General features: G+C 41.1%; 1 protein-coding gene across 2 annotated transcripts; it reads right to left on the reverse strand.

The window, feature by feature from the left end:
• Positions 1 to 27110, reverse strand: gaa2 (alpha glucosidase 2). 2 transcript variants are annotated; one of them, XM_047366148.1, is made up of 21 exons: positions 25592 to 27110; positions 19084 to 19194; positions 17666 to 18223; positions 13505 to 13650; positions 12101 to 12266; positions 11762 to 11858; positions 10497 to 10616; positions 10155 to 10273; positions 9283 to 9414; positions 9101 to 9211; positions 7807 to 7920; positions 6444 to 6528; positions 6245 to 6362; positions 5980 to 6113; positions 5487 to 5638; positions 3974 to 4122; positions 3743 to 3884; positions 3533 to 3631; positions 3011 to 3175; positions 2689 to 2835; positions 1 to 2039 (listed from the first exon to the last, which is right to left on the reverse strand). In XM_047366148.1, exons 2-21 carry the CDS (start codon positions 19177 to 19179, stop codon positions 1977 to 1979), a joined length of 2913 nt encoding a protein of 970 aa, XP_047222104.1. In that variant the 5' UTR covers positions 19180 to 19194; positions 25592 to 27110; the 3' UTR covers positions 1 to 1976. The 2 variants fall into 2 exon arrangements, with proteins under 2 accessions (XP_047222104.1, XP_047222103.1); XM_047366147.1 differs by lacking the exon at positions 25592 to 27110 and adding an exon at positions 23101 to 23258.
• Positions 27111 to 27315: the final 205 nt, after the last annotated feature.

Genomic DNA, 27315 nt, shown 5'->3' on the forward strand with positions numbered 1-27315 from the left:
GAAGATTCAAAAAAATATTTATTGAAACAAAATTGTTGCTCATTAACATCATCTGTGATACATGTCATTTAAAATAAAAATACACAAATGTTCGTTGCTTTGAATCTTTCTACTGACCTGATGGTTCACACAAAGCAAAGATTGTGTAAAAGAGAGGAAATCTATATATTTTTTTAAGAATTCAAACATTTATTGATCACAAAAGAACTTTGGTTTTTATCCATCTACTTGATGCAGTTTTTTTATTCAAATAAACACAGAAACGTAAGAAACAAATTCAAACGAATATCCGCGTTATACCCATGCACATTAAGAAATTCCTCGTCTAGAATAAATTCAAAAAACCTTTCCTTTATTTTCTTATAAATGGCACAGAGGAGGCAGTAATTAGATGGCAAAGTAGGAGTTCTGATTACGTTTGAGCATTGCGGGTTTAGAGGCATATACCTGCTTTTTAGACAAAGGACAAAATATGCCAGAAAACATGTAAAGTTGCTAGGGAGGTTATAACAGCAGTGTCAATAAAACAAAAATGACTGAGAAACTGTGGCATCTTGTGGTGGTGAATTTAACACCACCATCTAAACAATATTTATTTAAAAATTTTTTTGAATACAGTCAGAATCAGAAACAAATTTTATTTTGAAATAAATGTTTTTTTTCATACTTCATTCTCTTATGAATTACTGGTAAACAGAAACTTTGTAGGAAAATTAGGAAAATTAAACCCAACCTCTTTTTGATAAAATGCATCTAACCGATGGCGTCACATTGCAAAACAGATATACAAGTCACACTTGAATGTCTCATCAATGTTGCTTCAATAAAAAACTGCATCTAGTCAAGACTAAATTTCCAAGACGTCTCTCTGCTTGACAGCATTCCAGCAATCACTGTGGGCAACTTGCTTATGACAAGCAGTAAAAACAAATAAAAGTCTTAGAAGAAGAACAAAACAATCATAAGGCACCCCTCCCTAACTTTAAAATACTGCAGCAACAACAGTGAGGGAAAAAAAGCGACTTCATTAAGCACTGAAAGTCTTAAATTACATTCAGATTCATCATATTTTAAGGATGGAAGACAACCTTCCTGTGTGTTTATTGCACATCACCTTCCTGCAGATGAGAAGTTTTAAAAATGCCGTTCTGATCAATCAGAAGATAGAACCAAATCCAGCACTTTAGTTACGATGAAGCTTTCATTAGGAAACATCTAAATAAAAAAGCAGTGTTAAAAACTTGGATCAGTGTTAGTGAGTCAAACATGAACCCTTTTTGATGGAAACTTTTTCAAATGAAGTGCACATTACCTCAAACTTGATCAGACCTGCTCCCAAATACTTTCACTTTCATCTCTGACTGCCGAAACATTTTGTTTTCTAAATTGGTGAATGCCAAACAATTCAGTTTCTGACCTCAGCTCTTACTCGGTAAGTATGCAAGCATAAAACGGTGCAACAGACCAATAAGCCGTATCTATATTTATCTACTCTATTCAAAGAATTATAGTAAAATATGGCAATCATTTCTAAAATGAATGTGAGTCTAGTAAATCATCCTAAAGAACCCATGTTTTGTTTTGTGACCCAAAAATGGGGTTCTGACTTGAACTTTGGAACCACATCATCCAAATCAGCAACAGTAGCCCATTTAATGGAGGGTCCTGGGTGTCAAAATGGTGTATGAGCTCTACTTTCAACAACATATGGGTACTACATTGAAAAGAGGCTTGTTATGCCTTAACAGATTACCTTCCAGTGGTTTACCCTCTGATCTTGGAGACTAGCTTTCAAGCAGAAAGCAAAATAAAACCCTGTGCTGTAAAAGGCGTAACTCAGCCATGAAGTGTCACAGTTACAGGCATGTTTGTATTTTTATATCCAGTGTCTAGGATTTAAAAGCCAGAAACGATAAAACACTACATTCTGTGTCAGTTGTGACGACAGCCGTAAAATAAAACCAACAATCTGATTATTACATCCAGCTGATGGTGAAGTTCTGAATGAGACTGAGACCCAGGTTTGCTACTGATAAGACCTGCAGGAGGAAATAAAAACGGACAATTAAAACAGTTTTACAGGAAAAAAAAAAAAAGCCAGTTTGCTTTGTCATTTTAAATCCATTTCATATTTCTACTTGAAATGTAATATTATAAATAAGTGATTTGCTGGTTCTTCCACAGTTGCTGAAGCATACAGAAGAAAACAAAGTCAGTTTTTCTTGATGAAAAGAGAAAGGTCATCTGCCAGTGATGTGCATGAACAGGATCAAATAGGGGCATTTGTAAGGGTTGTAACGTGAACTTTTTTGGAGATGTTTGAACACAACGACAGGAGTAAACACTGTAAACTGAGAAACTTTAAAGATGGACCTCAAATCTGGCAAAAATCTTAATAGTGTGTTCTCAGCGTTACATGGAATCAAAATGACTTGGATGTGAAAATGAAACAAAGATTTCAAATTTGGCTCTGATTTATTGACCTTTTTCGCTTTTAAAAACAAATAAAATAACTTTTTTCTCAACCTAAAATTCTGTCTTATTCATTTGTCAGCAAGTTTTTAGATATTATTCTGTTCACAGGATTTCCTAATTAAACTGAGAATCTATTCAGGATCATAAATAAAACGACCCCTTAAAAACAGCCACAGGTATCAAAATTACTTTCCCCAGAACACCAGACCTTACCTGGTTGTCTTTGTAGAGGAATGGCACCTCCTTGGAATTCACCAGAACTCTGCTTGGCTTCTCCCTGACCCCATAGAACGAGGTTGAGTCAATGGTAATGAATGAGCCCTCCTGGTCGCTGTGAAGCACGTGGGAGGTCATCACATTCTGGAAAATAAGATGAATAATACTCAAGACAAACTCTAGTTTTTTTTTTGTTTTTTTTAAATCAAACAAATTTCTAGTTTGCTGTCATTAACCATCTTATGCTAAATAAAATCCCTGACAAAGTGGGACAGGGTGAAGCACTGTTGGACAAAGATAGCGGGGAAAGCATTAGCACCTGGGAGATGTTGAACACAACATATGTATACTGGTTGGTCTCGTAGGTGTCGATGGTTTCCCCGTCGTCCCAGAACAGATCTCCGCTGGCTGAGCCGTCGTCGGAAAGAGCTGAGACCAGATGCAGAGGCTGACCGCTGCTAACCCACAGAGTCAGTTTGGGCTCCTGGGCAGAAGTAGATAGAAAATCTTAACAGAAGGTAGCGACAACTGGATGAGAAATGACCTGATTCACAGTATGTATGTGTGTGTGTGTGTGTGTGTGTGTGAATGGATGGATGGAGGGCAGATCTTTGAACAAACAGATGGCTAGATAGATAATGGATGGATGGACAAACGGAAGGACAGATAGATGGTTAGACTAAGAGAAGGATAGACAGACATACAAACGGATGACAGACGGAGGGATAGACAGTCAAGTTTTTGATTTTTTGAAACTAAATGGGAGCAAACATTACAGTGTTGGTGCTTCGAGCCCATGAAAGGTAAGAAAAACACAATAAAACCAACTGAATTGAAATACCTGTGTTGGTATAACGGAGCCCTGACGTAGATGCAGGTTGATTTTATCCAGAGGTGCACCGAGATGAAATTTCTCACCTTTGCTGCTCACAGAGTCGCCCTGGGAGGTAAAATGGGACAAGCATAGGTGAATAAGCACCAGGTTCAAGCTGGTTTGTTGCCCTTTATGTAAACACCATGTACTGATGTTGTTTACAATAAGCAGTCTTACCGTGTAGTAGTCATACCACAGACCTTCAGGGAAGTACCCGTCCACATGGTCGACTCTAGGCTCCAACACTGGAGTCACTAATAAGCTTCTTCCCCAAAGAAACTGTCTGTCAATGCCGTAGGTTTCTATATCTTTGGGAAACCTGGTGGTTACGTCGAGCACAATTAAATCAGCATCCAGTACAAGTAACAAAGCATATGTCCAAATGTAGGTAATCAGCCTTGTGCTTACTCAAATATAAGCGGCCGAGCAACAGTGTGTCCTTTAACGTGAGCGTGATGAAAGAGGGTGTAGAGGAAAGGGAAGAAGGAGTAACGCAGCAGCAGAGCCTGTTTCATGGCTGTTCGGGCCAGCGGGCTGAAAACTGTCGGATCCTGAGGCTGAAGAAACGAAGAAAAAACAAAAAATCATATTTTCTTCCCAAAATTTATTCACACATGTCACTTTTTGAGAATGAGAGAGAACCAAAACCAGGAAAGCAAGGATTTATTTTATTCTGTTATTGACAACCTTAGCCACGCAACACTTTGGTAGAAGCAGGAGTAACACCTCGGCTTTATTTGTAAATTTATCGCAGATGTTTTAACTCAGTTCTGGGAATGACATCACACCTGGACTGAATCAGTAGGTGCAGGTTGTGCTAACAACTCAATGCTAGCAATTCAAGATGATTACTATGCATTTCTTTCTACTCTATAGATTCACACATTAAAAACCATAACAAAATAAGCAAATTAATACATAAACACTGTACAGTACTATGACTGCCTCCCTTTATTGGCCATCAAAAATGCAAATAGAAAATTACGCATGTGGCCTTTTGGTGAGATAGAAAGCTGCTGCCGAAGTGACAAATTTGATCAGATCTTGGAGCTTTTCTTGAAATATTTGTCTAATTTCCAGCTCCACCTGTCTAATCTTGTGACCATCTCACTGAAAGCATGTTTGGTTCTTCTTTTTTACCTTTTATTTCCTCTTTTTACTGTTGTTTTTTTGCATCTACAAAACTATCTACACCTCTTTGTTTGATTCTCAATTTATTCCAACAACAGAAGGATATTGCGACATCCAGCTTCAAACATTTGGCACCGTTTGGAGATCATTTTTAAATGTTCCTGAGTTTGCTACTGCACCTGCACTGAGTTAGGTTGACGTTTTTGTGCTTTCAGTTTTAGGTGTTTTTCTCTTGTATTACAGTATATGTCGTTAACAATCTTTTAATAAAAATAAATATAACATGTGCAAATAATCAGTTTAATCCTGAAACTCTGACAACATTTGGTACATGCAGCAGCCATATTGGACACCGACCATGAAGAGGTTCTGGGACCTTTGACTTTCTAAGACAGAACAGCACTCCACTCCATAGTTCTGACTTTCAAGTACAAAATGAACGCACCATAAGGACTAAAGCAACAGAACAAGATAAAACAGAACAGCACACAACAAGATAGAATGGAACAGAACAAAACAATACAGAACAAAACAATACAGAACAGAACAAAACAATACAGAACAAAACAATACAGAACAGAACAGAACAATAAAGAACAGAACAAGATAGAACAGAACAGCATGGAACATATAAGAATAAACAGCCTGTTAAACAAATATATCATTAAATTTTATCACTGATATTTTCTGTAACTTTCAGCGGTTAATTAAGATGCTGTTTAGACACAATCATCTAAAACTCAATCTGGAACATAGCAAAGCCATCTTCATTCTACTCAGCTCTCCTTACCTCCATGTCAAGAGAATTGTGGTTTCGTGCGAAGGGATAAAAAGCTCCCAGTTGAGTCCAGCGGACACACAGCTCCTCCTGCGGTTCCTCACTGAAGCCGCAAATATCTGCTCCCACCAAAGGGATACCCAGAAGGTTAAAGGTCAACATGCCTGGAGGTAAAAAAGAGATAAATAAAAATAAATAAATACACAAAGAATTACAACAAATAGTATGTGGGATTTAGTGCCATCTGGTGGAGAGATTGCATTTTCAAACTACTAAATGTTGCAGGTTTGCATTTTTTGTGGGAAAGAATATAACAGCTGCAAGAAATGAGAAAATGCATCTTTTTTAACTATAAAAGAACCACTGCAGCGCAAAAAACATAGATGACAGTAAAGGAAGGAGTACCCATGTTTTTTGCTGACGACAGATGAAGGTTTACAGCAACATACTGTATGTATATCATGATATTCCTGTAAACGCAAAGAAACGTGACTGAGCTTCTGACCTGCGATGGAAGTATAAAGGTCCTTCCACAGGCTCCTGTTGTCTCCCAGCCAGTGACCAGAGTACAATCCATGACTGGGGAACGTGGAGCGGGAGATCACGAAGGGTCTCTTTGCCAAAATCCTCTTCAGAGCACTGAGTAAAAAAAAACAAAAAACAAAAAAAAAAACAAGATGAAGGGAAGAAAACAAAGTGTATGCATAACTTACAAAGATATTTCCTAGTATGTTTCCTGGTGTATCCCAGCCTGCATTTGAAGTCCAGACCTTGCAGTGGCTTTAGCTTCCATAAGTCCATAAAGATTGTGCAAGTTATAATGTGTTGACAATTTCTGCTGTGCAGTGGCACATACAGTTTTAGATCTCAGCAAACCTCCCAGCACACCTGAAAGAAAAAAAAAAGGCTCATGTTGTAAATCACATTTTGATGCATATTTGGTTTGTTGTTTGATTTAATGTCTTTTACCTGGTGTATAAGGTGGATTTTCCAGATTATTTGATGGACAGCTAACAGTAGATCCATCCAGGAAGTTTGATGGCTCATTCATGTCCTAAAACAAAATTAAAATGATATCAGAATATGTGCAGTGCCCTAAACATGTTTCCTCTTTTGGCACCTTTGAATCCCAGACTTTGGTGGATTTTATTGGGAGTTTCTACAATAGAGCAACACAGAGTAGCACATAATTGTGAAGTGGAAGGAAATGCTACATGTATTATCTGGGAAAGTGTAGCATGCCATTTTCAGACCCCCTAAATCAGTACTTTGCTGCAATTCTTCTACTTGCAGTGCACGTATGATGGAAAGTTTCTATGAACAGATTTTTCAAGTCTTGCCACAGATTCTTAATTAGACTGGGTCTGGACTTTGGCCGGGCTGTTTTAACACACAAATCTGCTTTGATCTAAACAGCTCTGGTTGTTTGCTTGGGGTCGCTGTCCTGCTGAAGAGGAACTTCTGCCCCTAGGAGCCTCTAGCTGGATTTCTTCCAGGATTGTCCTGTATTTAGCTCCAGCTATCATCCTATTACTCCTGTTTAGCTTTCCAGCCCCTGCTGAAGACAAGGATCAACACAGCATGATGTTGCCACCTGTGTTTTTCTGTGGGAACAGCGTGTTCAAGGTAATGGGAAGTGCCACTTGTTTTTGGTCTCCTTCTGTTTAGTTTAAACTCCTGTTTAGTATATCTCCTATATGTCTAGTGGTAAACTTAAAATGGACCTTCCTGTGGCTTTTTTCTTGCCTCTCTTACAGAGGCCAAATTTGCAGAGTGCTCGACAAATACTTGTCCTGTCAGCAGATACTCTCACCTGAGCTGTAGATGTCTGGAACTCCTCCAGAGTTATCATGGGCCTTTTGGCTGCCTTCCTGATTAATGCTCTCCTTCCCTGAGCTGCAAGTTTAAGTGACCAGCCATGTCTTGGTGGATTTCTGTTGTTCCATACCTTGTTTTTGGATGATGGATTGAACCACGCCCTGGGAGAGCTCCAAAGCTTAGGATATCGTTTTATAACTTAACCCCGCTTTAAACATCTGTATAACTTTATCCCTGATCTGTCTGCTGTGTTCCTTGGTCTTCATGATGCTGCCCAAAAACAGTTGGTTGCACTGGATTTTATTTGGGTGTTTAGAGAGTAAAAGTGTCTTAATATAAATGGACACTACAGATTAGTAAAAATCTTGAAAATCATGAATCATCTTCCTTCCTTTCACTGAACATGACAAAATATTAACAAGTTGAAACGATACAATACCACTGCAAGGTACTCTACATAATAAATGCTTTGAATTTAAAAGTTTTTAATTCAAGAGTTTTTTTTTTTACTCACAATCCACAATCCATCGAATGGCACCTTCTCATGAAACCTCTTCAGGTTTTCATACCACCATTCATGTGTCACCTCATTAGAGAAGTCTGGAAATGCTGTCAGACCAGGCCACACCTAAAAGAATAGCAGGGGGAAACATTTGTTGAAAATAAACCAAGCCAACCATTTGCCATTTAAAAAAATACTGCTTCAACAATAAGAGAGAGTTGATAGGTGAAAACCACTGCTGAGCAAAACAGCACAAAGGATTTCCCAAAAAAAAAAAAAAAAAAAAAAAAAAGACTTTTGGGAAAATGCTCAGCGGACTGATGAGAGTAAAATTTTACTTTTGAAGAAGTTTTAAGCAAGTTTAAAACTCAGGATTTCAGTAAATCATACAGACATTTAAACATGGTGGTGGTGGCATTATGGACTTGGGTTGCTCGTTGCTTCAGGACCTGGATCATTTGCTGTAATTGATGTAACTGTGAAAACTGCTCTTAACCGCATTTGAGTAATGTAGCAGCACACCAGCAAGCAAACTCCTGATTGGCCCAAAAATGACAGAATTAAGGTTTTGGACGGGCCTAGTCAAAGCCCAGAACTAAATCTGAGATGATGTGGCATAATCTTCTTTCAGTCTGAAAAACCCTCCAATATTGCTGATTCAAAACAAGTGGAGTGGAGCAAATACATATTTCATAAATGTAATATTGAAAAGACCAAACAGAGAGAGCCAGAAAATGTAAAATGGCAATGATATCTAATCTTCTAAACTGTTTCCATTACTAAACTTTTTGTGTTTGACCAAATGTTTAAAGCACGTTTATTGGTCCTCTGTTTTTCCTTCAGCATTCTGCAGTAACAGTGTTACTGTCAAGAAAGAAAATAAATCAGTATAATCTGGATTAATTGACATTTTCAGCAGCTGTATCGGAATTGCATGTTTTCCTGATATCATTCCGTCCAAAATCTACTATACCGAATATTATCTAAAGAACTAGTACATTTAATTCACAACAGTTTTAATCTGGTGAACAGTCTTAGTTTAGTCCAGCTCTTATCAAGCCTGCCACTTAAATATAATGCTGCTGTTTAATTCAGCTCAGAGCAAACCCGAGAGAAGTCTTGTGCACTTAAATCTAATCTTGGAAACACAGATATCACAGCTTTAAACCCTTTGTCTAAATTGCAGCTACAAGGATAGCTTATCTTGCAGAAATAACAAAAAATGGTGCAAGCGTGTAATCACATCTTGTGAAAATCACGAGGAAGGACGTGACCAGCTGATGTCGCAACGCAGGTCCTCTCTCACCTTCCCAATCAGTGTTTTCCCTTCAGCGTCCTTAATAAAAACGCCTCTTTTCAGTCCCTCATCAAAAGGCCAGTATGAGCCCTCAGGCTGCGTGCTGCTGATTCCTGGATCCTGTAGTTGGAAAATAACGTAGTTATCCAATCGGATCCATCAAAAATAGACAGTTATGAACATCTATGTACCAGGATCATGACGTAAGTCTGGTTGTGAGCGTGCAGGTCCCTGACAATATCAGGAAGGGTGTTGAAGTTTGTCGGATCAAAGGTGAAGTCTTTGGCTTGGTCCATGTAGTCAATGTCATTCCACTGGACATCCTGAAATTAAACAACCACAGGAAACAGCAGTCACTATAAATAATATATAATACTCTCCATTCAGGTGTGTAGACTGATATGGGCATGAAAGAAAGGTGATTGTGCGTTCAATGCACCATTTCTGTGTTGATTTGGCCAGATGTTCTGCAGCATTATCCTGATGAATGATCCAACGACAAGCCATAAAAATTAGTCACTGGCAGAGGCAGACTGATTTTTATTCAAAGAGTTCATGACCCTGTGCACTCTTACAAAGCTCCTACGGCCTTTAAAAGCGAAACAGGCCCATAGCATTACAGATCCACCACCATACTTTGCAGTGGGCATGAATCAATAAATACATCAATGCTTTATTTAGATCCTGGGGGATAGATATACAGCCAGCTGAACATATAGCACAATCACACTTACACACACCCATACAGTAAAAAGTGAAAAAATTAATTTAGAATCTCCAATAAAATTTTAATTTTAATATTAATTAAATAAAGAAAAACAACTAATAGGTTTATACAAAAACTGAGTCTTAGCAGTCTATCTATAGAAAATTCTTCTTCCTTTAAGGGAAAAAGCAAACATGACTCAGTTCTCCAGAAAACAAACAAACATCTGACATTACAAAGAAGTTTATTTGAGGATTCGTTTTTCTCACTGTCATGAGAAATAATGTATAACATAATTTAACATTATAATAAAAAATTAAAAAAAAACAAGATTGACTGATGCACATGAAATTTCACCTGTGGTATTCCATTATTCCTCATGTTCTTGACAACTTCCCAGGTGGCATTGCTGGTCCTGTAGCCCCAACGACAGAGGTGGTACCCTAAGGCCCAGTAGATGGGCATGGCTGGGTGTCCTGGGAGAAGACAAGATGGGACAGGACAAAGAAGATCTTAAAATGATAAAGTCTGAGGTCCAGTGTTTAGTTTTGCATCTGATTATAAATGCATTTTAAAAAGATAACATCTTTTTTCTTCCTCTGTGTAACGTCACAGTGTTCAGGACAACTAACTCATACCGACAGATTATTATTTCAGTCATTATCCATCACAAAGCTTGATCAAAGTACTCTTACTGACCTATGACATCCACATACTGCTCAATGACTGAACCAGGATCAGGTCCGAGGAACACGTAAAAGTCTAGGATTCCACCAATGGTACGCCATGTTAGGGCAGGGCCGGGCTGGAGGACCACATCTGATCAAACACAAAAAACAGCTTCAACACTGGGAAAACCTGAAAACAAGGCCTTTATTTGCAAGTTAACAGCACGTCGAAGAAGAACTACCTACAGCAAGAGAAAATCTAGAGGTGACTGTGCTTCTGCTGAAGCTGCTCCAAAGATGGGGAATGATTTGCCCATAAAAAATATTTATATTTTTATATATCATATTTTATTTTATGTGTTTTATTTAATTTAATTGTTTATGTCATTTGCATATACACTTTGTGGACCTTAGTTTACTTTAAAGTGTTTTATAAATAAAGATTGTATTGTATGGTATACAGTTGTAATACACTGAAAATGGGAATGAATGTCATATTACTTTTAGGCTCTTAATGATACCTCTGTTTTTTCATGGGGAAGATGATTATATAGAAAATAAATATAGCATTAGATTTCAAAAACAAGAACTGGATGCACAAGTCCCTCAGAAAGTTCCTCAGCACCTGGATCCCAACCGTTTTGTAACCACGAAAAAGCTTCCAGCATAACTCTGATGAAAATATTTGACTGCTCTCCTTGGCCGAATAGTTAGACTTCATTTATATTTGTAGGACTCCTGGCACAGAGACATAGCTTTTAAGCATAGTTCATACATTTTTGGGTCAGGGCCATTCTAGTAGCGTAATGCTACTGGCAACTGTCCCCTGAGATTAAAGGGAAATGTTTAGTGTGTTCATAAGTTGAACGGACATGTAATTATTACTCTCTATGAGTAATAGCTAGTATTAGAAGAATAGCCAAAAGACAAAGATAGACCTCAAAGACACTTATTATTCTTCATGTCAACTTAAGCTTTGAATTTTATGTCTGCTCTGCAATAAAAGGAAAGATCTTAAACAAATAAATGATTACATGTAAAGTTTAGAAGCTATGCTTCTTAACAAAATTAGGAAGTTGAGGTGGAATAATGAAACTCAAATTAATCACATGATAGACCAATGTCAGCTTTTCTCGAATCTCTTAACTTTGTCAGCATTTCTCATTCAAACTGTTGTAAAACTCTGTGCCTCATTCATCCGTGTAATATAATTATCAGGACTGTTGTTTTAATTTTCTGTATTCCAGAACTCCACCTGATTAGTAATAGAGGTATCTGGATGATTAAAAGACTGACCCATTGCATTACTGTTCAGCAAGAAGAAGCCATGCGCATCTCCACCGTTCTCCATCGCCAGATAAAATGGATGCGCCCCATACAGGTTTGTCTGTTCCTATAAAGCAGGAAAAACATATTTATACGTCCTTTACTTCAATCTTATCATTTAGACAAGACTAAACAGGCACTGATATAATAATAAAATGGATCTTAGCTGTATTTCATTATTTGTCCCAACCCTGATCAAAGGCTCAGCTATTTAGAATCAAGATTCAAGGCTGAAATATCTTTTTTAAATTTTTTCTAACTGGACTACAGCAATGGAAAATGTAAACTGAATTTGATTACTGTGCTTACCATAGGAGGAACATCTCTGGCCCACATGGTGAGTGTGTTCCATTGAACGCTGTGCAAAAAGGTGGAGCGGTGTTCACCCAGGCCATAAATGAACCGAGTGGGTAAGGTGGTAGAAAACTGAAGGAATTGATCAGCATAGAAGAGAGGAGCCACAGTGGTGTTCAGGCTAATAAAAGAGGAAAAAAAACAATCAAAACAACGCACATATTACCCACATTATAAATGCATATGACTTAGACACTTTGTCGTAGGCAAACAGCCTTGAGACGACATGTGTTGGGAATTGGCACTTTATAAATAAACTGAATTGAATTGAATATAACAGCACACATATTTGCACCGTGAATATCTGGTATAAACCTGCCGGTTTGGTGCGCACGTGTACTGAACGAATAAAACGTTGTTTTACACCTGAACACCTGCAGAATCTTTGTTTGCAGAACTAAGCGCGAAATGCAACGTTCTGTAGCGCAACTTTAAATAGTGACACCAAAATAAAACAGGGAGAACTCAGAGTACGCGTCTAAGCTCGCTCTGCATGTAAATTAATTACTCACCTGGAGAAACATCAAGCTGAGTATAAACATCACTGATACTGAAGAAAAATCTGTTCAAATCAAGCTGCCTGCAGCATTCAAGTACATCTCGTCCACTGAACTGTCTAGATAGCAAAACAACTCCAAAGTGGTTTAAACTTCTTTTATTGTCTGCTCTGTCCTATTAAATTTCTAAACATCAACACTGACCATTTTCAAGTGGTTTTATTGTTGTATCATCTAGGGCTGAAACAATTAATCCGATTAATCGATTACTGAAATAATTGCCAACTAATTTGGTAATTGAATATTGGTTAACTGGAGTATACAGACTCTAACATGCCATTTGCTAAAAGAACAACCCACTCAGAGCAGTAATTAAGTCCTATTGGGGACCTTTTCTTTTATTTCTTTTCTGTTTTTGCACAAAAAAAAAAAAACAGGAAGTAACAGGTTCTATTTTATCTGGATAAATCTTTCTGAGAAAAATAAATCCTTTCGGGCGCAGTGCTGATGGTGTAGGGGTTAAGCGCGCGACCATATACGGAGGCTACAGTCCTCGAAGCAGCCGTCCCTGGATCGGGTCCCGGCAACATTTGCCGAATGTCTCCCCCTCTCTCTACCCCCCTTTCCTGTCTGCCTACTGTCAAAAAATAAAAAAAACATAAAGGCCACTAGTGCCGAGAAAATATCTTAAAAAAAAAAAAAAAAATCCCTTCTATTTAGGTCACTTAGGGTCTTTTTAACCTTGGTCACATTGTGAGAAGCACAGGTACAGAAGGTGGGAGAAATTCATGGTAACTGAGAAAAAACTGAAGTGTTGGTAAATAAAGAGAAGAAAACTAAAATGTTTTAAGGTCAGACTCACAGCACGGTTCCTGTGGATCTCCTCTTCACTACGAGACCAAAGGGCTGTTTTGAAAGCTCTATGATGTACTGGGGATTTTCTGCTTTCTTTGTGGCGGTGGGCACGGAGATTGGAACCTCAAAGCGTGAACTTGAGGGGTCTGTTATCTGTAATTCAGAGAAGTTTGTAGAAAAATATACAGTGTGCAGGAGAATTTACAACATGCAGCACAAAAATAGGTATCTAATCGAAAAAAAGACAAAAAACATCAAACTATTTTAATTTAATGCAAAACGTACTACAGAGCACAAGACTACAGGAGTCCTGAAGTTACTCTCACACCGTTTCCCATCTCACCACCATGATGGTAAATCTAAAGAGGTGTTTTATGTAGTTCTACACATTAAGAAATGTGTAGAACTACATCTGTGTGCTACTGTATACGAATAGAGTTACTTTTGCGGTGATGTCACTGTCTTGCAATGTTTTGTCCATATTAACCATCAGACCATCTTGGGATGGTCTTTATCGGCGTAAAATGATCAGTGGTTAGGTGGTCAAATAAAAACTAGTTGAACAATAATTATAATCATTCCATATACATTAAAAATAATTATTCCATTCAGTTTTGATTTCTGTGGCCCCTTGTAAATGAGATGTCTGATCACAGTTAAACCTCCTAGTTCAGTGGTTCTCAAACCAAGGCCTCAGGACCCTGTCCTGCATGTTGCAGGTGTTTCCCAACTGGTAATCACCTGACTTAAATAAATGAGTGATTACGGGCTTCTACAACACTTGATGGCATGCTGAGGAGGTAATGCAATCCTCTGAATCAGATGTGATTAAACGGAGACCCTGTAGGTCTTGGCTAGAGGGGGCCAGCAGGACCACGTCATCTGCAAAAAGAAGAGACGAAATCCACTAGTCCCCAAACCAGACCCCCTCCGTCCCTTAGCTGCGCCTAGAAATCCTGTACATAAAAGTTATGAACAGGACCGGTGACAAATGGCAGCCCTGCTAGAGTCCAACATGCACGGGAACAGGTCCGACTTAGTGCGGGCAATGCGGACCAAACTCCTGGTCCACTTGTACAGAGACCGGGTGGCCCCTAGTAAAGGGCCCCCGATTCCATACTCCTGGAGCACCCCCCACAGGGCACCACGAGGGACACAGTCAAATGCCTTCTCCGGGTCCACAAAACACATGTGGATCGGTTGGGCAAACTCCCATGAACCCTCGAGCACCCTGTAGAATATAGAGCTGGTCCAGTGTTCCATGGCCGGGACGAAAGCCATGCTGCTCCTCCTGAAGCCGAGGTTCGACTATCGGCCGGACTCTCCTCTCCAATACCCTGGCGTAGGCCTTACCAGGGAGGCTGAGGAGTGTGATCCCCCTGTAGTTGGAACACACCCTCCGGTCACCCTTCTTATGAAGGGGGACCACCACCCCAGTCTGCCGGTCAAGAGGCACTGTCCCCGACCACCACGCAATGTTGAAGAGGCGTGTCAACCATGACAGCCCTACAACTTCCAGAGACTTGAGGTACTCAGGACGGATCTCATCTACCCCCGAAGTCCTGCCACCGCGGAGCTTTTTAACCACCTTCGGTGACTTCAGCCTGGGTGATGAAAGAGTCTAACCCTGAGTCCCCAGCCTCTTTTTCCACCAGGGAATGTGTGATGGCAGGATTGAGGAGGTCCTCGAAGTACTCCTTCCACTGCCCGATAATGTCCCTAGTCGAGGTCAGCAGTCTCCCGCCCCCACTATAAACAGTGTTGGCGAAGCACTGCTTCCCCTTCCTGAGGCGCCAGACGGTTTGCCAGAATCGCTTCGAGGCCAACCGGTAGTCCTTCTCCATGGCCTCACTGAACTCCTCCCAGGCCCGGATTTTTGCCTCTGCCACCGTCCGGGCCATGGCACGCTTGGCCTCATGGTACCCATCAGCCACCTCAGGAGTCCCACAACCCAACCACAGCCGATAGGACTCTTTCTTCAGCTTGACAGCGTCCCTTACTGCCGGTGTCCACCACCGGGTTCGGGGATTGCCGCCGCAACAGGAACCGCAGACCTTACAGCTGCAAGTACGGGCAGCAGCATCGACAATACATGCGGAGAACATGGTCCACTCTGACTCTGTGTCTCCAACATCACCCAGAATCTGGTCAAAGCTCTCCTGGAGGTGGGAGTTGAATACATCCCTGGCCGAGGGCTCTGCCAGACGTTCCCAGCAGACCCTCACTATGCGCTTGGGCCTGCCAAGTCTGTCCGGCTTTCTCCTCTTCCAGCGGATCCAACTCACCACCAGGTGATGATCAGTGGACAGCTCAGCCCCTCTCTTCACTCGAGTGTCCAAAACATGCAGCCGAAGGTCTGATGATACGACAACAAAGTCGATCTTCGATCTCCTGCCTAGTGTCCTGGTGCCAAGTGCACTGATGGACACCCTTATGCTTGGGCATAAGAGACAATCCGTGACTAGCACAGAAGTCCAATAACGAAACACCACTCGGATTCAGATTGGGGAGGCCATTCCTCCCAATCACGCCTCTGCAGGTGTCACTGTCGTTTTCCCACGTGGGCGTTGAAGTCCCCCAGCAGAATAATGGAGTTCCCAGGAGGGACACTATCCAACACCCCCGACAGGGACGCCAAGAAGGCCGGGTACTCCGCACTACCGCCGGGCCCGTAGGCCGAAACGACAGTCAGAGACCTGTCCCCAACCTGAAGGCGCAGGGATGCGACCCTCTCATCCACTGGTGTAAACCCCAACACGAGATGGCTGAGCTGGGGGGCAACAAGCAAACCCAGCCCAGCCCGCCGCCTCTCCCTGTGGGCCACTCCAGAGTAGAAGAGAGTCCAGCCCCTCTCAAGGAGATGGGTTATAGAACACACGCTGTGCGTCGGGGTGGTGACTATTTCTAGTTGATATCTCTCGACCTCCCACACAAACTCAGGCTCCTTCCGTCCCAGTGAGGTGACATTACACGTCCCTAGAGCCAGCCTAAGCATCTGGGGATCGCTGAGGTCTCCACCTTCGTCCGCCGCCCAATCCTCTTTGCACCGGTCCCTCATAGATCCCCCTGCAAGTGGTGGGCCCACTGGGGGATGGCCTCGCGTCTCTCCTTCGGGCTTGGCCCGGCCGGGTCCTGCGAGGAGCAACCCAGCCACCAGGCGCTCTCCGACGGGTCCCGACCCCAGGCGTGGCTCCAGGGTGGGACCCCGGCTCCGCCATACCGGGCGATGTCACGTGCCTCGTTTGTGTAGTCCTCATGAGGGTGTCTTGAATTATTATTTTGAAGTATTATTTTCTTACATCATAAATTCACCCTGACTGTAAAATCTCTTATTCTTATGGTTTTGTTTTATGTGTTTACCTGCATACTTCCATCGATTTGCTGCTGGTAAACCTGAATTTCCTCACTGAGGGACAATAAAGTATATTTCTATCCCTTTTTATTCTATTTTATTCTATTAGCTTGTTGTCTTCCACCATTTAAAGGATGTACTTTCTTTTCCAACAGGCTCACGGTGATATGACAACTTTCTACTACAGGTAAGGTAATCATTACAGGTAAAATTAATAAATAAACAAGTCATGTGGCAGTGGTGAGCGTCCAAAGAAATCCATGGCAGCCTCCATTAGCTGGAGATCAAATCACGCATGTTGCAGGATATGTAGATATGTAAAACAGTGGCACTGGGATGTTATTTACCTAAAGCCAATTATCTCTCTACAAAAAGCAGATATGCAATAAAGTCACAGGGGTATAAAGGTTTTGTTCGAACTTTTTACTGTTTTTGCAACCCCTTTTAAGTAAATAGTCAGTAAATCTCAGTCTGTGTGATACAGATAAAGAACAAGAGAAATATCTTCTGTTGTTAAAACATATCTAAGGTTTGTGCTGCTAACTGCAGTTTAGAACAATGTTACATTGATTTAAAAGCTCAAACAGATCTAGTTGTGTAAGAGGAGGCAAACAATTGCCTTACTGACCTCCTTTTCTTACATTTCTGTACTATAGACACTCTTCATAAAAGCATCCATTTCTCAAAACCTTCTCAGGATATTCTCCAGAATAAACTCCCAAGATCTTTTATGATGTGTCACTGCGCAGGAATCACTCTGTACTGGCCCAACAAATAAGAGATGGTTTAGAGGACTAAAACTTCTTCTTTACTTACCCTGACATGCAGGCGGGTGTCTGTTTCATGTCTTATCTCCATCTCCAGAGTAAGAATGTCTCCAGGGTAGTAAGTCTTCACATCTTTTACAAGAGCACCTTTGAGTCCAATTGACGTGTCATTGAGTGACACCAAAGAGTATGAAGGGAAATCAGTAGGATAAAAACACCATGGGATACCATTTTTTCTAGATTTGCTTCTAGCTGAACTAGAAGCAGGAATAAAGCAGCAGTTCCTTGCCTCGCACAACTCTCGGTTCACAACCACCCCTCTTTCAGGGTAGCAATCGAACCTCCACCCCTCTGGGATTATACTACAAGCGTTGGAGCGTGCAGTGATCACAGTGTTGTTTACTTCTGCTTGCAATACAGGGCCTGAAGCCTGCCCTGGAGCTGGTGCTCTGTGTGCCTGGCTGGATGTACTCCGTAGCCAGTATATGGTGTGGACCAGCCATCCTCCGAAGAGGAGCAGCAGCAGGCAGCCGAGTATTAGGACACCTTTGGTGATTGAACATGACAGCCTTCGGGGGAGCAGTGAGGCATTGTCTGGCTGTGGCACCTTGAAAAACAGGGAAATCAAAAAAAGAAAACAACCAATTAATACAGTGCCAAAATATTGATACCCTTTACACTTTTCACATTTTCTCACATTATAATTACAAACTTTAATGCATTTTATCGAACATTTGTGTGTTTTATGTGATTTGAGTCAAAAATAGCCCAATTAGTAAATGGAATCCACCTGTTTTGACTTAAATATAAGAATAAGAACGGTTTTTTGAATAATGAAGACTAGAAGTCTCAGATTCCATTCCTCAAGCCCCAATGTCCTGCAAATTTTAGATGTGTCCCTGGTTCGAGGCACATCACTCAAGTGGGCATACAATCCAGTTCTTCAAAGCTCTGCAAATGACAAATTTATTTCATTCAGGTGTGTTAAAAAAGAGACATCTAAAAGTTGTAGGACACTGGCACTTTAGGGCTAGAGTTTGAGACCCCTGTTCAAGACTGAGGAACACAGCACAGCACAGAGGTCAGAGATGTGTTGTGTTGTGCTGAGGAACACAGCACAAAGGTCAGAGATGGCATTGTAGAGATGTTTAAGAAGAGTTTATATTAAAGCAATCCCCCAAGGTCTGAACATCTCACAGAGTGCTGTCTATCATTTTAAAACCCTTTTGTTTCTTTGTGAATTTTGTTGACACTGTGAGCAATCAACAAAAATGGTTATAATGGTTTGTGCAAAATCCATGTTGTAAAAAATCCCACATTTGCAAGCCAAAAAGGTCTACCTGCATATATAGTCAGGAAATACAACAAAGAAAGTGATCAACTTCTGTTTTTGGAGTTTCAATTTAAAAAACAGAGGTCATTGTCAAAACAGCAAGAACAAGTAAAGAAGGTCCGAAGAGAACTCACTGCCACATCTTCTTGAAATGGACGATGATGCTCTTCTGATAAAAGTGCACCAGAAAACTGAACGTTTTCTGGATTCAGCCTCTTGTAAGAAACCATTATGGCAACGTGAGTCTGTCACAGTTGGAGAAAAACAGTTACAGTTTAGGATGGTCACATGTTTCTTCCAATTGATCAGAAATCCAATGAAAAAACATGAAACACTGTCCAAACTCCAGCACTTTAAAAATACCTATTTAAAGGGAATCCATCACATTTATAATGATTTTTTTTTATGCATAATGTGTTTAAAACAAATGTGATACAGCTGCTTTATATGATGTGACGAGAAGCAATGACAGTGAAAAGATGTTTGCACGGTGTTAATCAGAATCAGAATCAGAATCAGAAAAGCTTTATTGCCAAGTACGTTTTTGGACATACAAGGAATTTGTTTTGGCGTAGTCGGTGCAATACAGTACAAATTAAACAGTATAAACATATCTACAATATAATATAAATATATGTGCACAGTTTTAAGTGAGTGAGAGTAAATATAGAGCAGTATAAGATGCAAGAGCAATACAACAGTGCAGGTGATCATTGTGCAAGTAAAGCAGGAGTCCAAGCTGAGCGTTAATGTAACTCATAGAGTTGCAGGTTACAGGTGTCCTGTCAGTATAAAGGGGGGTGTGGGGGAAAGGGACAGTGTCAGGGTGGTTTCCGGGCTTTGTTAACCAGGCTGGTGGCAGATGGGAAAAAACTGTTCTTGTGGCGTGAGGTTTTGGTCCGGATGGACCGCAGCCTCCTGCCAGAGGGGAGAGTCTCAAAGAGTCTGTGACCGGGGTGGGAGGGATCAGCCAGAATCTTCCCTGCCCGCTTCAGGGTCCTGGAGGTGTACAGTTCCTGGAGCGACAGTAGACTGCAGCCAATCACCTTCTCAGCAGACCGAATGACACGCTGCAGCCTGCCCTTATCCTTGGCTGTAGCAGCGGCGTACCAGATGGTGATGGAGGAGGTGAGGACGGACTCAATGATGGCTGTGTAGAAGTGCACCATCATAGTCTTTGGCAGGTTGAATTTCTTCAGCTGCTGCAGGAAGAACATCCTCTGCTGGGCTTTCTTGATGAGGGAGCTGATGTTTGGCTCCCACTTGAGATCCTGGGAGATGATGGTTCCCAGGAAGCGGAAAGATTCCACAGTGTCAATTGTGGAGTCACAGAGGGTGATGGGGGCAGGTGGGGCTGGGTTCTGCCTGAAGTCCACAACCATCTCCACTGTCTTTAGAGCGTTGAGCTCAAGGTTGTTCTGGCTGCACCAGTCCAACAGATGGTCCACCTCCCATCTGTATGCGGACTCGTCACCATCAGAGATGAGTCCGATCAGGGTGGTGTCGTCCGCAAACTTCAGAAGCTTGACAGACTGGTGACTGGAGGTGCAGCTGTTGGTGTACAGGGAGAAGAGCAGAGGAGAGAGAACACAGCCTTGGGGGGAACCGGTGCTGATGGTCAGGGAGTCAGAGACGTGCTTCCCCAGCCTCACGCGCTGCTTCCTGTCAGACAGGAAGTCAGTGATCCACCTGCAGGTGGAGTCGGGCACACTCAGCTGGGAGAGCTTCTCCTGTAGCAGAACTGGGACGATGGTGTTGAAGGCAGAGCTGAAATCCACAAACAGGATCCTGGCGTAGGTTCCTGTGGAGTCCAGGTGCCGGAGGATGAAGTGAAGGGCTAGGTTGACTGCATCATCTACAGACCTGTTGGCTCTGTAGGCAAACTGCAGGGGGTCCAGGAGGGGGTCGGTGATGTCTTTTAGGTGTGAGAGCACAAGGCGCTCAAAGGACTTCATCACCACAGAGGTCAGGGCGACGGGTCTGAAGTCATTAAGCCCTGTGGTCCTTGGCTTCTTGGGAACAGGGACGATGGTGGAGGACTTGAAGCAGGCTGGCACATGACATGTCTCCAGTGAGGTGTTAAAAATATCTGTGAAGACTGGAGACAGCTGATCAGCGCAGTGCTTCAGGCTGGCTGGTGAGACAGAATCCGGACCAGCAGCTTTCCGGGGGTTCTGTCTCCTGAAGAGTTTGTTGACGTCCCTCTCCTGGATGGAAAGAGCCGTCCTCGGCGTGGGTAGGGGGCTGGTGGGGGGGAACTTCAGGGTGGGGGTTGGAGGTGCCAAGGCCCCTCTTGAGGTTGGAGAGATGGGGGTGGTGGATTGTGGCTGCAGCTGTTGGGGGGCGTCGTGGGAGATGGTTGCAGGACTGTCCCTTTGTCTTTCAAAGCGGCAGTAGAACTCGTTCAGGTCGTTGGCGAGGCGTCGGTCGTTGGTGGAGTGGGGGGCTTTCGGCTTGTAGTTGGTGATTTGCTTGAGCCCTTTCCAGACAGACGCAGAGTCGTTGGCTGAGAACTGGTTTTGGAGCTTCTCAGAGTACAGTCGTTTGGCCTCTTTCACTGCCTTGCCAAACTTGTACTTTGCCTCTCTGTATATGTCTTTGTCCCCACTCCTGAAGGCCTTTTCCTTATCCAGTCTTAACCTTCTGAGTTTAGCTGTGAACCAGGGTTTGTCGTTGTTGTAACTCACCCTGGTGCATGATGGTACACAGCTGTCCTCACAGAAGCTGATGTAGGAAGTCACAGCCTCTGTGTACTCGTCCAGACTGTTGGTAGTAGTCCTGAACACATCCCAGTCTGTACAGCCTAAACACGCCTGGAGATTCTCCACAGCCTCACTGCTCCACTTCCTTGTCGTCCTCACAACAGGTTTGCAGAGCTTTAGTTTTTGCCTGTATGCAGGAATCAGGTGGACCATGATGTGGTCGGATTGGCCAAGTGCAGCACGTGGGACGGCGTGATAAGCGTCTCTGATGGTGGTGTAACAGTGATCCAGAATGTTGTCCTCTCTGGTCGGACATTTTATAAACTGTCTATATTTGGGGAGTTCGTGGGTCAGATTACCTTTGTTAAAGTCGCCAACGACGATAACTAAGGAGTCCGGGTTGGTCCGCTCCACACTCAGTATCTGGTCAGCGAGCATGCGCTGTGCGACCTGCACGTTAGCTTGCGGTGGGATGTAAACACCGACCAGGATGAACGAAGCGAACTCATGGGGGGAATAGAAAGGCTTACAGTTTATGATGAAGGCTTCCAGGTCTGGAGAACAGTGCTGCTGAATCACTGTCACGTCGTTACACCAACCACTGTTGAGGTAAAAACAAATTCCTCCACCTTTCGCTTTGCCGGAGAGTTCCGTGTCTCTGTCCGCTCTGTAGAGCTGGAATCCTGCCAGCTGCAGCGCGGAGTCCGGTATTAATCCACACAGCCACGTCTCCGTGAAGCACAAAACTGCCGATGAATAAAAGTCCCTGTTTTTCCCCAACAACAGTTGTAGTTCCTCCATTTTGTTGGGAAGTGAGCGCACGTTAGAGAGAAATATTCCAGGTAACGGTGTTCGTAGTCCACGCTGGCGAAAACGTACCAGCACCCCAGCCCGTTTCCCTCTCTTCCGGCGTTTCACCGCATGAACAAAGGTGAGCGCACCTTTGACCAGAATGTCCAAATATTCAAGAGCAGTAGACAGAAAAGTTGGAAATAACTCCTCTGGTGTAGTAGCCCTGATGTTCATGAGTTCTTCTCTGGTGAGAGAGCTCCGGGTACCATCACAGAAGACCGTTTTAAAGCAAAAAACAAAACAAAACAATGCGCACCAACACGCCGAGGCGACCATCTGCGGCGCCATGTGTGTTATAGTAATCATGCATTTACATTGCGTATTCCTTTTTATATCTTGTATTTGTATTCAGCCGTTATTGTGAAGGTTAAACAACAAAAAAGGGGAAATGTCGCTACTAATTAAAGTCCGGTTTTAAAAACTAGCTGGATGTGTTCAAGTAATAATGCAATGAAAGCAGCAAACAGACACTGAAGAATAAGGTATGCTAATATGTAGCATTCGGTTGATTTTATTGTTGGCTAACTTTAGCAGCAGAGTAATTTTAGCTAAAGTCGTAGCTTTAGCTGAAGAAGCGTCATATTATCAGCCTCTTACCTGAACCTTTTCCGAGCTTCACAGGCACAACATACGGCGAAACAAGACAGCCTTTTCTTTAAACTAATGTCAGCATAACGAAGTGTTTCTCCCTACTGATAAACCCGTCGCCTATCTGCATGCTGTAGGTCTGTTTATCTGTGTGTCGCATTTAAGATCCCTCGGAATATTTTAAACTTCCGGTTTATGACCCTACGACAATGTCCTCTTTTGTAAATTAATCAAAGAAAATCACATGCTTAGCTATACCGAATTGTTTCCTTTTATATAATGAAGAATAGCGGATTGTTTTAAAGAGTATGTTATCCGTACAAAATGCTTTACGCATTTCGTGGTCCAGCCGATATCTCCCGTTGACTATCCATTTGTTGCGCTTTCTTATTCAGCATTTTATGTCCGCTCAGTGGTGCGTTCATTTCCAACTCGTACACTGTAATACTAATTTATTATTATTATTATTGTTGTTCCTGTTGTATGTTTAATTCATATTTAAAAAAGCATAAAACCAGTCAACTTTTCATTACATCAACAAAGTTAAAACTTACAAATCAAAGCAAAAAAAGAAAAAACAAGCAAAAACATGAGTACATATGAGATTCCCAACCATAACCCAGATTGTAAAATAATAAATGAATCATTGACACCCTGCAATATACACCTGCCTGGCAAATTAAAGTTAGTCAATTTTGCCAGAGTATTTTTAACTCTTTCATCTAATTTAGTCAGACCTGACCCTAACCCTGTTACTCATAGTCAAACCAGGCAGAATACAATGTTAAATACTTTTATTGTAGGGCAGATCACATCTCATACAGCTAGACAGGCAGAGTGGGCAATATCCACCATCAACAAAGCATAAAATCATTTCCTCTTTGGAAGATGCGTCCATTTGGATATATTATTCTTTTAATGGTTTGACAGTTTTGAACTTTTTAAAACATATTAGTTTACTTTACAGAACAAATGGGAACCATTTCACAAAATTGTTTAAATGTTATTTTTAAATGTTACTTTTAAGTATCTGACACATATCACAATCTTGTGTTGTGTTAACTTGTGTTACCAATATACCTGGATTTTCCAACAGTTTAATCGGTTCAGACCTTATGGAAACTTGTGTTTTTTCTGTGCTGTTTCATATTTTTCAAGATACACCTAATAAGTATGTATGTATTTTCCTAAAAGAATAAGGAAAATTAAACAATGAAGAATATCAAACAAATGTTGAACCTCCCACATGTGTTTGGTCAACAGTGTATTTAAACAGTTGAAGTTTTAGACTTTAAAAACAAAAAAGCCTTTGGAGTAAATGGGCTAATGGCCACAGAAAGACCCAATAAATATTATTATCTGTTCCATGTTCACATTCAAAATCCATTATATGAGAAGCATTGTCTGGACAAAGTGAAACCTCTGACAACAACTTGTGCAACCACTCTAAATGCTAGTCAAATACACAAACATGTAACAAGTGGTTATAATAAATGACAATAAATGAGACCTTGCTATGGTAGTTGCAGAAACATGAAACTTGTGTGATTTGAGTGATGATCCAGTCATGTTTAACATGTTAGTTGCAGATAAACTACAGTTGTGTTCAAAATAATAGCGGTCCAACATCACTAACCAGATGTAACACAATTTGTGTTAGAAGTTATATTTTTACATCGAAAATAATTTACTTGTTGGTGTTGCCAAGTAATAGAAGACCAACATTACCTCAACTACTACAGTACACTGAATCACAGAAACTCAGGGATCATGCTAGAGCCATGTTTCTTTCTGTCAGGCCTATTTATCACATACTAGAGATTATGGATCAGTTTGAAAACATCAAAAGAATTAAAGAGGTCATGTTGTTTTATGCAAAGAGAAGATTGTCCTTAAGATGGCCGTTTCAACATGACAATCCCAAACACACCAGCAAGTGAGCAGTATGTTGGTTCTAGATCAACCATTCTAATGTTATGGAAAAGCCTGCCTGGAAAATGAATGAATCGAACATCCTCTTTTTACATCCTGATGATGCCTTTTCCTCACTTTCTGTAGACTGGTAACAAATTAGATAAGTTTTTCCTTCAAGTTTTTATTTTGGATAGAACATGCAGCGTTCCTAATGTATTTCTGTTTATGTAAATAAGAGCTGCTATATGTATGTTGAGCTTTACCCCATTTAATAAACACACTGCCATTATTTTGAACACAACTGTACCTGAGGCCTGAACTATAAAGCAGGGTTGACAAATCTGCTGTTTCTTTAAGAGGTCTGGCTTAACCAACCATAACAATGCTGAAATCACTTAGTCGTCCTGCGATGCTGGTTATTAAACTCTTTTTTTCTTGGCACTATATAAGCAACAAAGAAAAAAAGTTTAGTCTGGCAAGCAAAGAGGCATGTTTCAAATCCAGCAATGTTTTCCAGGACCCAGGGTAGCTTCCTGGGGTCATTCTTTCAATCCCACACCATCTACCAGGGTAAAAAACAGATTACCTGGTTAGAAAGTTCCTTCAGAAAACAGCCCTGTTAGGGGTTTGCCCTGAACCTTAAAGGTGGAGGTTTGTGGAGGAACGGTGCTAAAGATTTAACTGCAACAGGTTTCAGAGATCTGTAAAGAAAGAATAAATGAGATGAGATTTATATAAGCGCCAATAAAAAACAATGCCAACCCCGTAGGAATGTGTAACACTTGCAGATTTTCAGAGACAAGACACACTGAGGTGTGCAGTTATTGAACGTCTGATGTCGATACAATTTTCCTAAGTGGTTTGAAGGAACTTTTAATTTTATTTTAACTACATAAAGTCATTTTACCGCTGCTGTAATCCTGGTGGTTGCAATTAAAGCTTCACACAGAGTTTGGATTATTTTAACAGGAAATATGGTATGAAGCAGCTGTTACAGAATCCTAAGTTAAAGTTTTAATGGCGGAAAATCACAGCTTCTTCATAGAGATGCATCATTAAAATGGAAATTTCGCATTGGTCTGGGGTCAGCAGGTCAAGTACTAAGTAAAACATTTTTTTAACCATTTTCTTTCCTATTCATTAAATGCTCAGAAAAGTTCCATCATGTTCAGCCTATAAATGCATTAACCTACAGCATATACTTTCATGCACTTTATTTATGGTTTAATAAAAAATTCAGACAAAGGTTAGATGGATATGCTCTGATGCATAAATGGCGAATGTTTTGTTTTCTTTCATCCTAAACTGGATTATAAGGTACTGCCTTTATTAAAGAAAGTGCAGCACAGTTTGTTATTGTTCCTAAAAAAAATCACATAAAGAAAATATTTGAATTTGTAAAATCCATGTAGAGCCTGATCAGTGTACCTCTACTTTTTATTTTTCCCTTTCTCACACGCTCAGCAAGCTGTAGGTGGGGCGAATCTATCAGCTTCTCATAATTTACATTAACAGCAGCAGCCGATCGAAACGCACAAAACAAACAGGCCAGGGGAGATTCAGGGTTCAGTTTTATGCTCAACTAGGAACACGTCTGGGGTTCATTTACTGCCATCCAGACTTTATAAAACAGTTATGTAGTTTTATGAAATCTTTAAAAATAAACATATAAGATGATGTAGAGTTATTCATACTTCTGCCAGATTTAGGTTTAATACCATATTTTAATTTTACCGACATGTTTCCTCTAATTGAAAGTAAGAGTAATGTTTCGAAGTGACCCAGCTAGAGTCTAAACTTGAATCTATAGTCTGTGGAGGGAGCTAAAGATTAGGGTTATGGCAAGGAGGCCTTCGGATCTCAGACTTGGAGCTCATCACCACAGATGAATTGTCATAACGCCAAACATGCAAAAAGCAGGCGCAGAAGATAAAACGCTTTGTGTCCTGTAATGTAATTTTTTATTGTTTTATTATCTTTTGACAGACGCCCGTCTCATTTGTTGCAGAAATAACCTTCCTGTCTGAACAAAAATTATTTTAAATGTAAATTTGCCAGGGGTTTGAAAAATTTTCTGCTTAACAGTAGAGCATAAACAGGTGGTTTAATGTATGATGTTCCGACGCTCTAATTAATTACAGATAAATGGGGAGAATTTTTTTATAGATCAGAACTATTATAAACATCTGATTTTTAGTCTTCAGCTTCAGGAATTTCTTTCTTTCGGGGAAACAAGTAACTAACTTAGAGCCAATAAGCAAAGATTCTACTGACATACCTGTTATGAAGGCTTTTCTTAATGACGGTCTA

Source organism: Girardinichthys multiradiatus, chromosome 5, assembly GCF_021462225.1.
Source record: "Girardinichthys multiradiatus isolate DD_20200921_A chromosome 5, DD_fGirMul_XY1, whole genome shotgun sequence".
Taxonomy (NCBI): domain Eukaryota; kingdom Metazoa; phylum Chordata; class Actinopteri; order Cyprinodontiformes; family Goodeidae; genus Girardinichthys; species Girardinichthys multiradiatus.

What these genes read in the sequence shown, in the direction of transcription:
- gaa2 (XM_047366148.1), bottom strand. Translation starts at nt 19,179, where the DNA reads ATGGTTTCTTACAAGAGGCTGAATCCAGAAAACGTTCAGTTTTCTGGT. An exon ending in CCAGAGATGTTCCTCCTATG is followed by an intron (nt 11,859 to 12,100) that starts GTAAGCACAGTA and finishes CCTGCTTTATAG; the next exon opens with GAACAGACAAACCTGTATGG. An exon ending in AGACTTACGTCATGATCCTG is followed by an intron (nt 9,212 to 9,282) that starts GTACATAGATGT and finishes TTCCAACTACAG; the next exon opens with GATCCAGGAATCAGCAGCAC.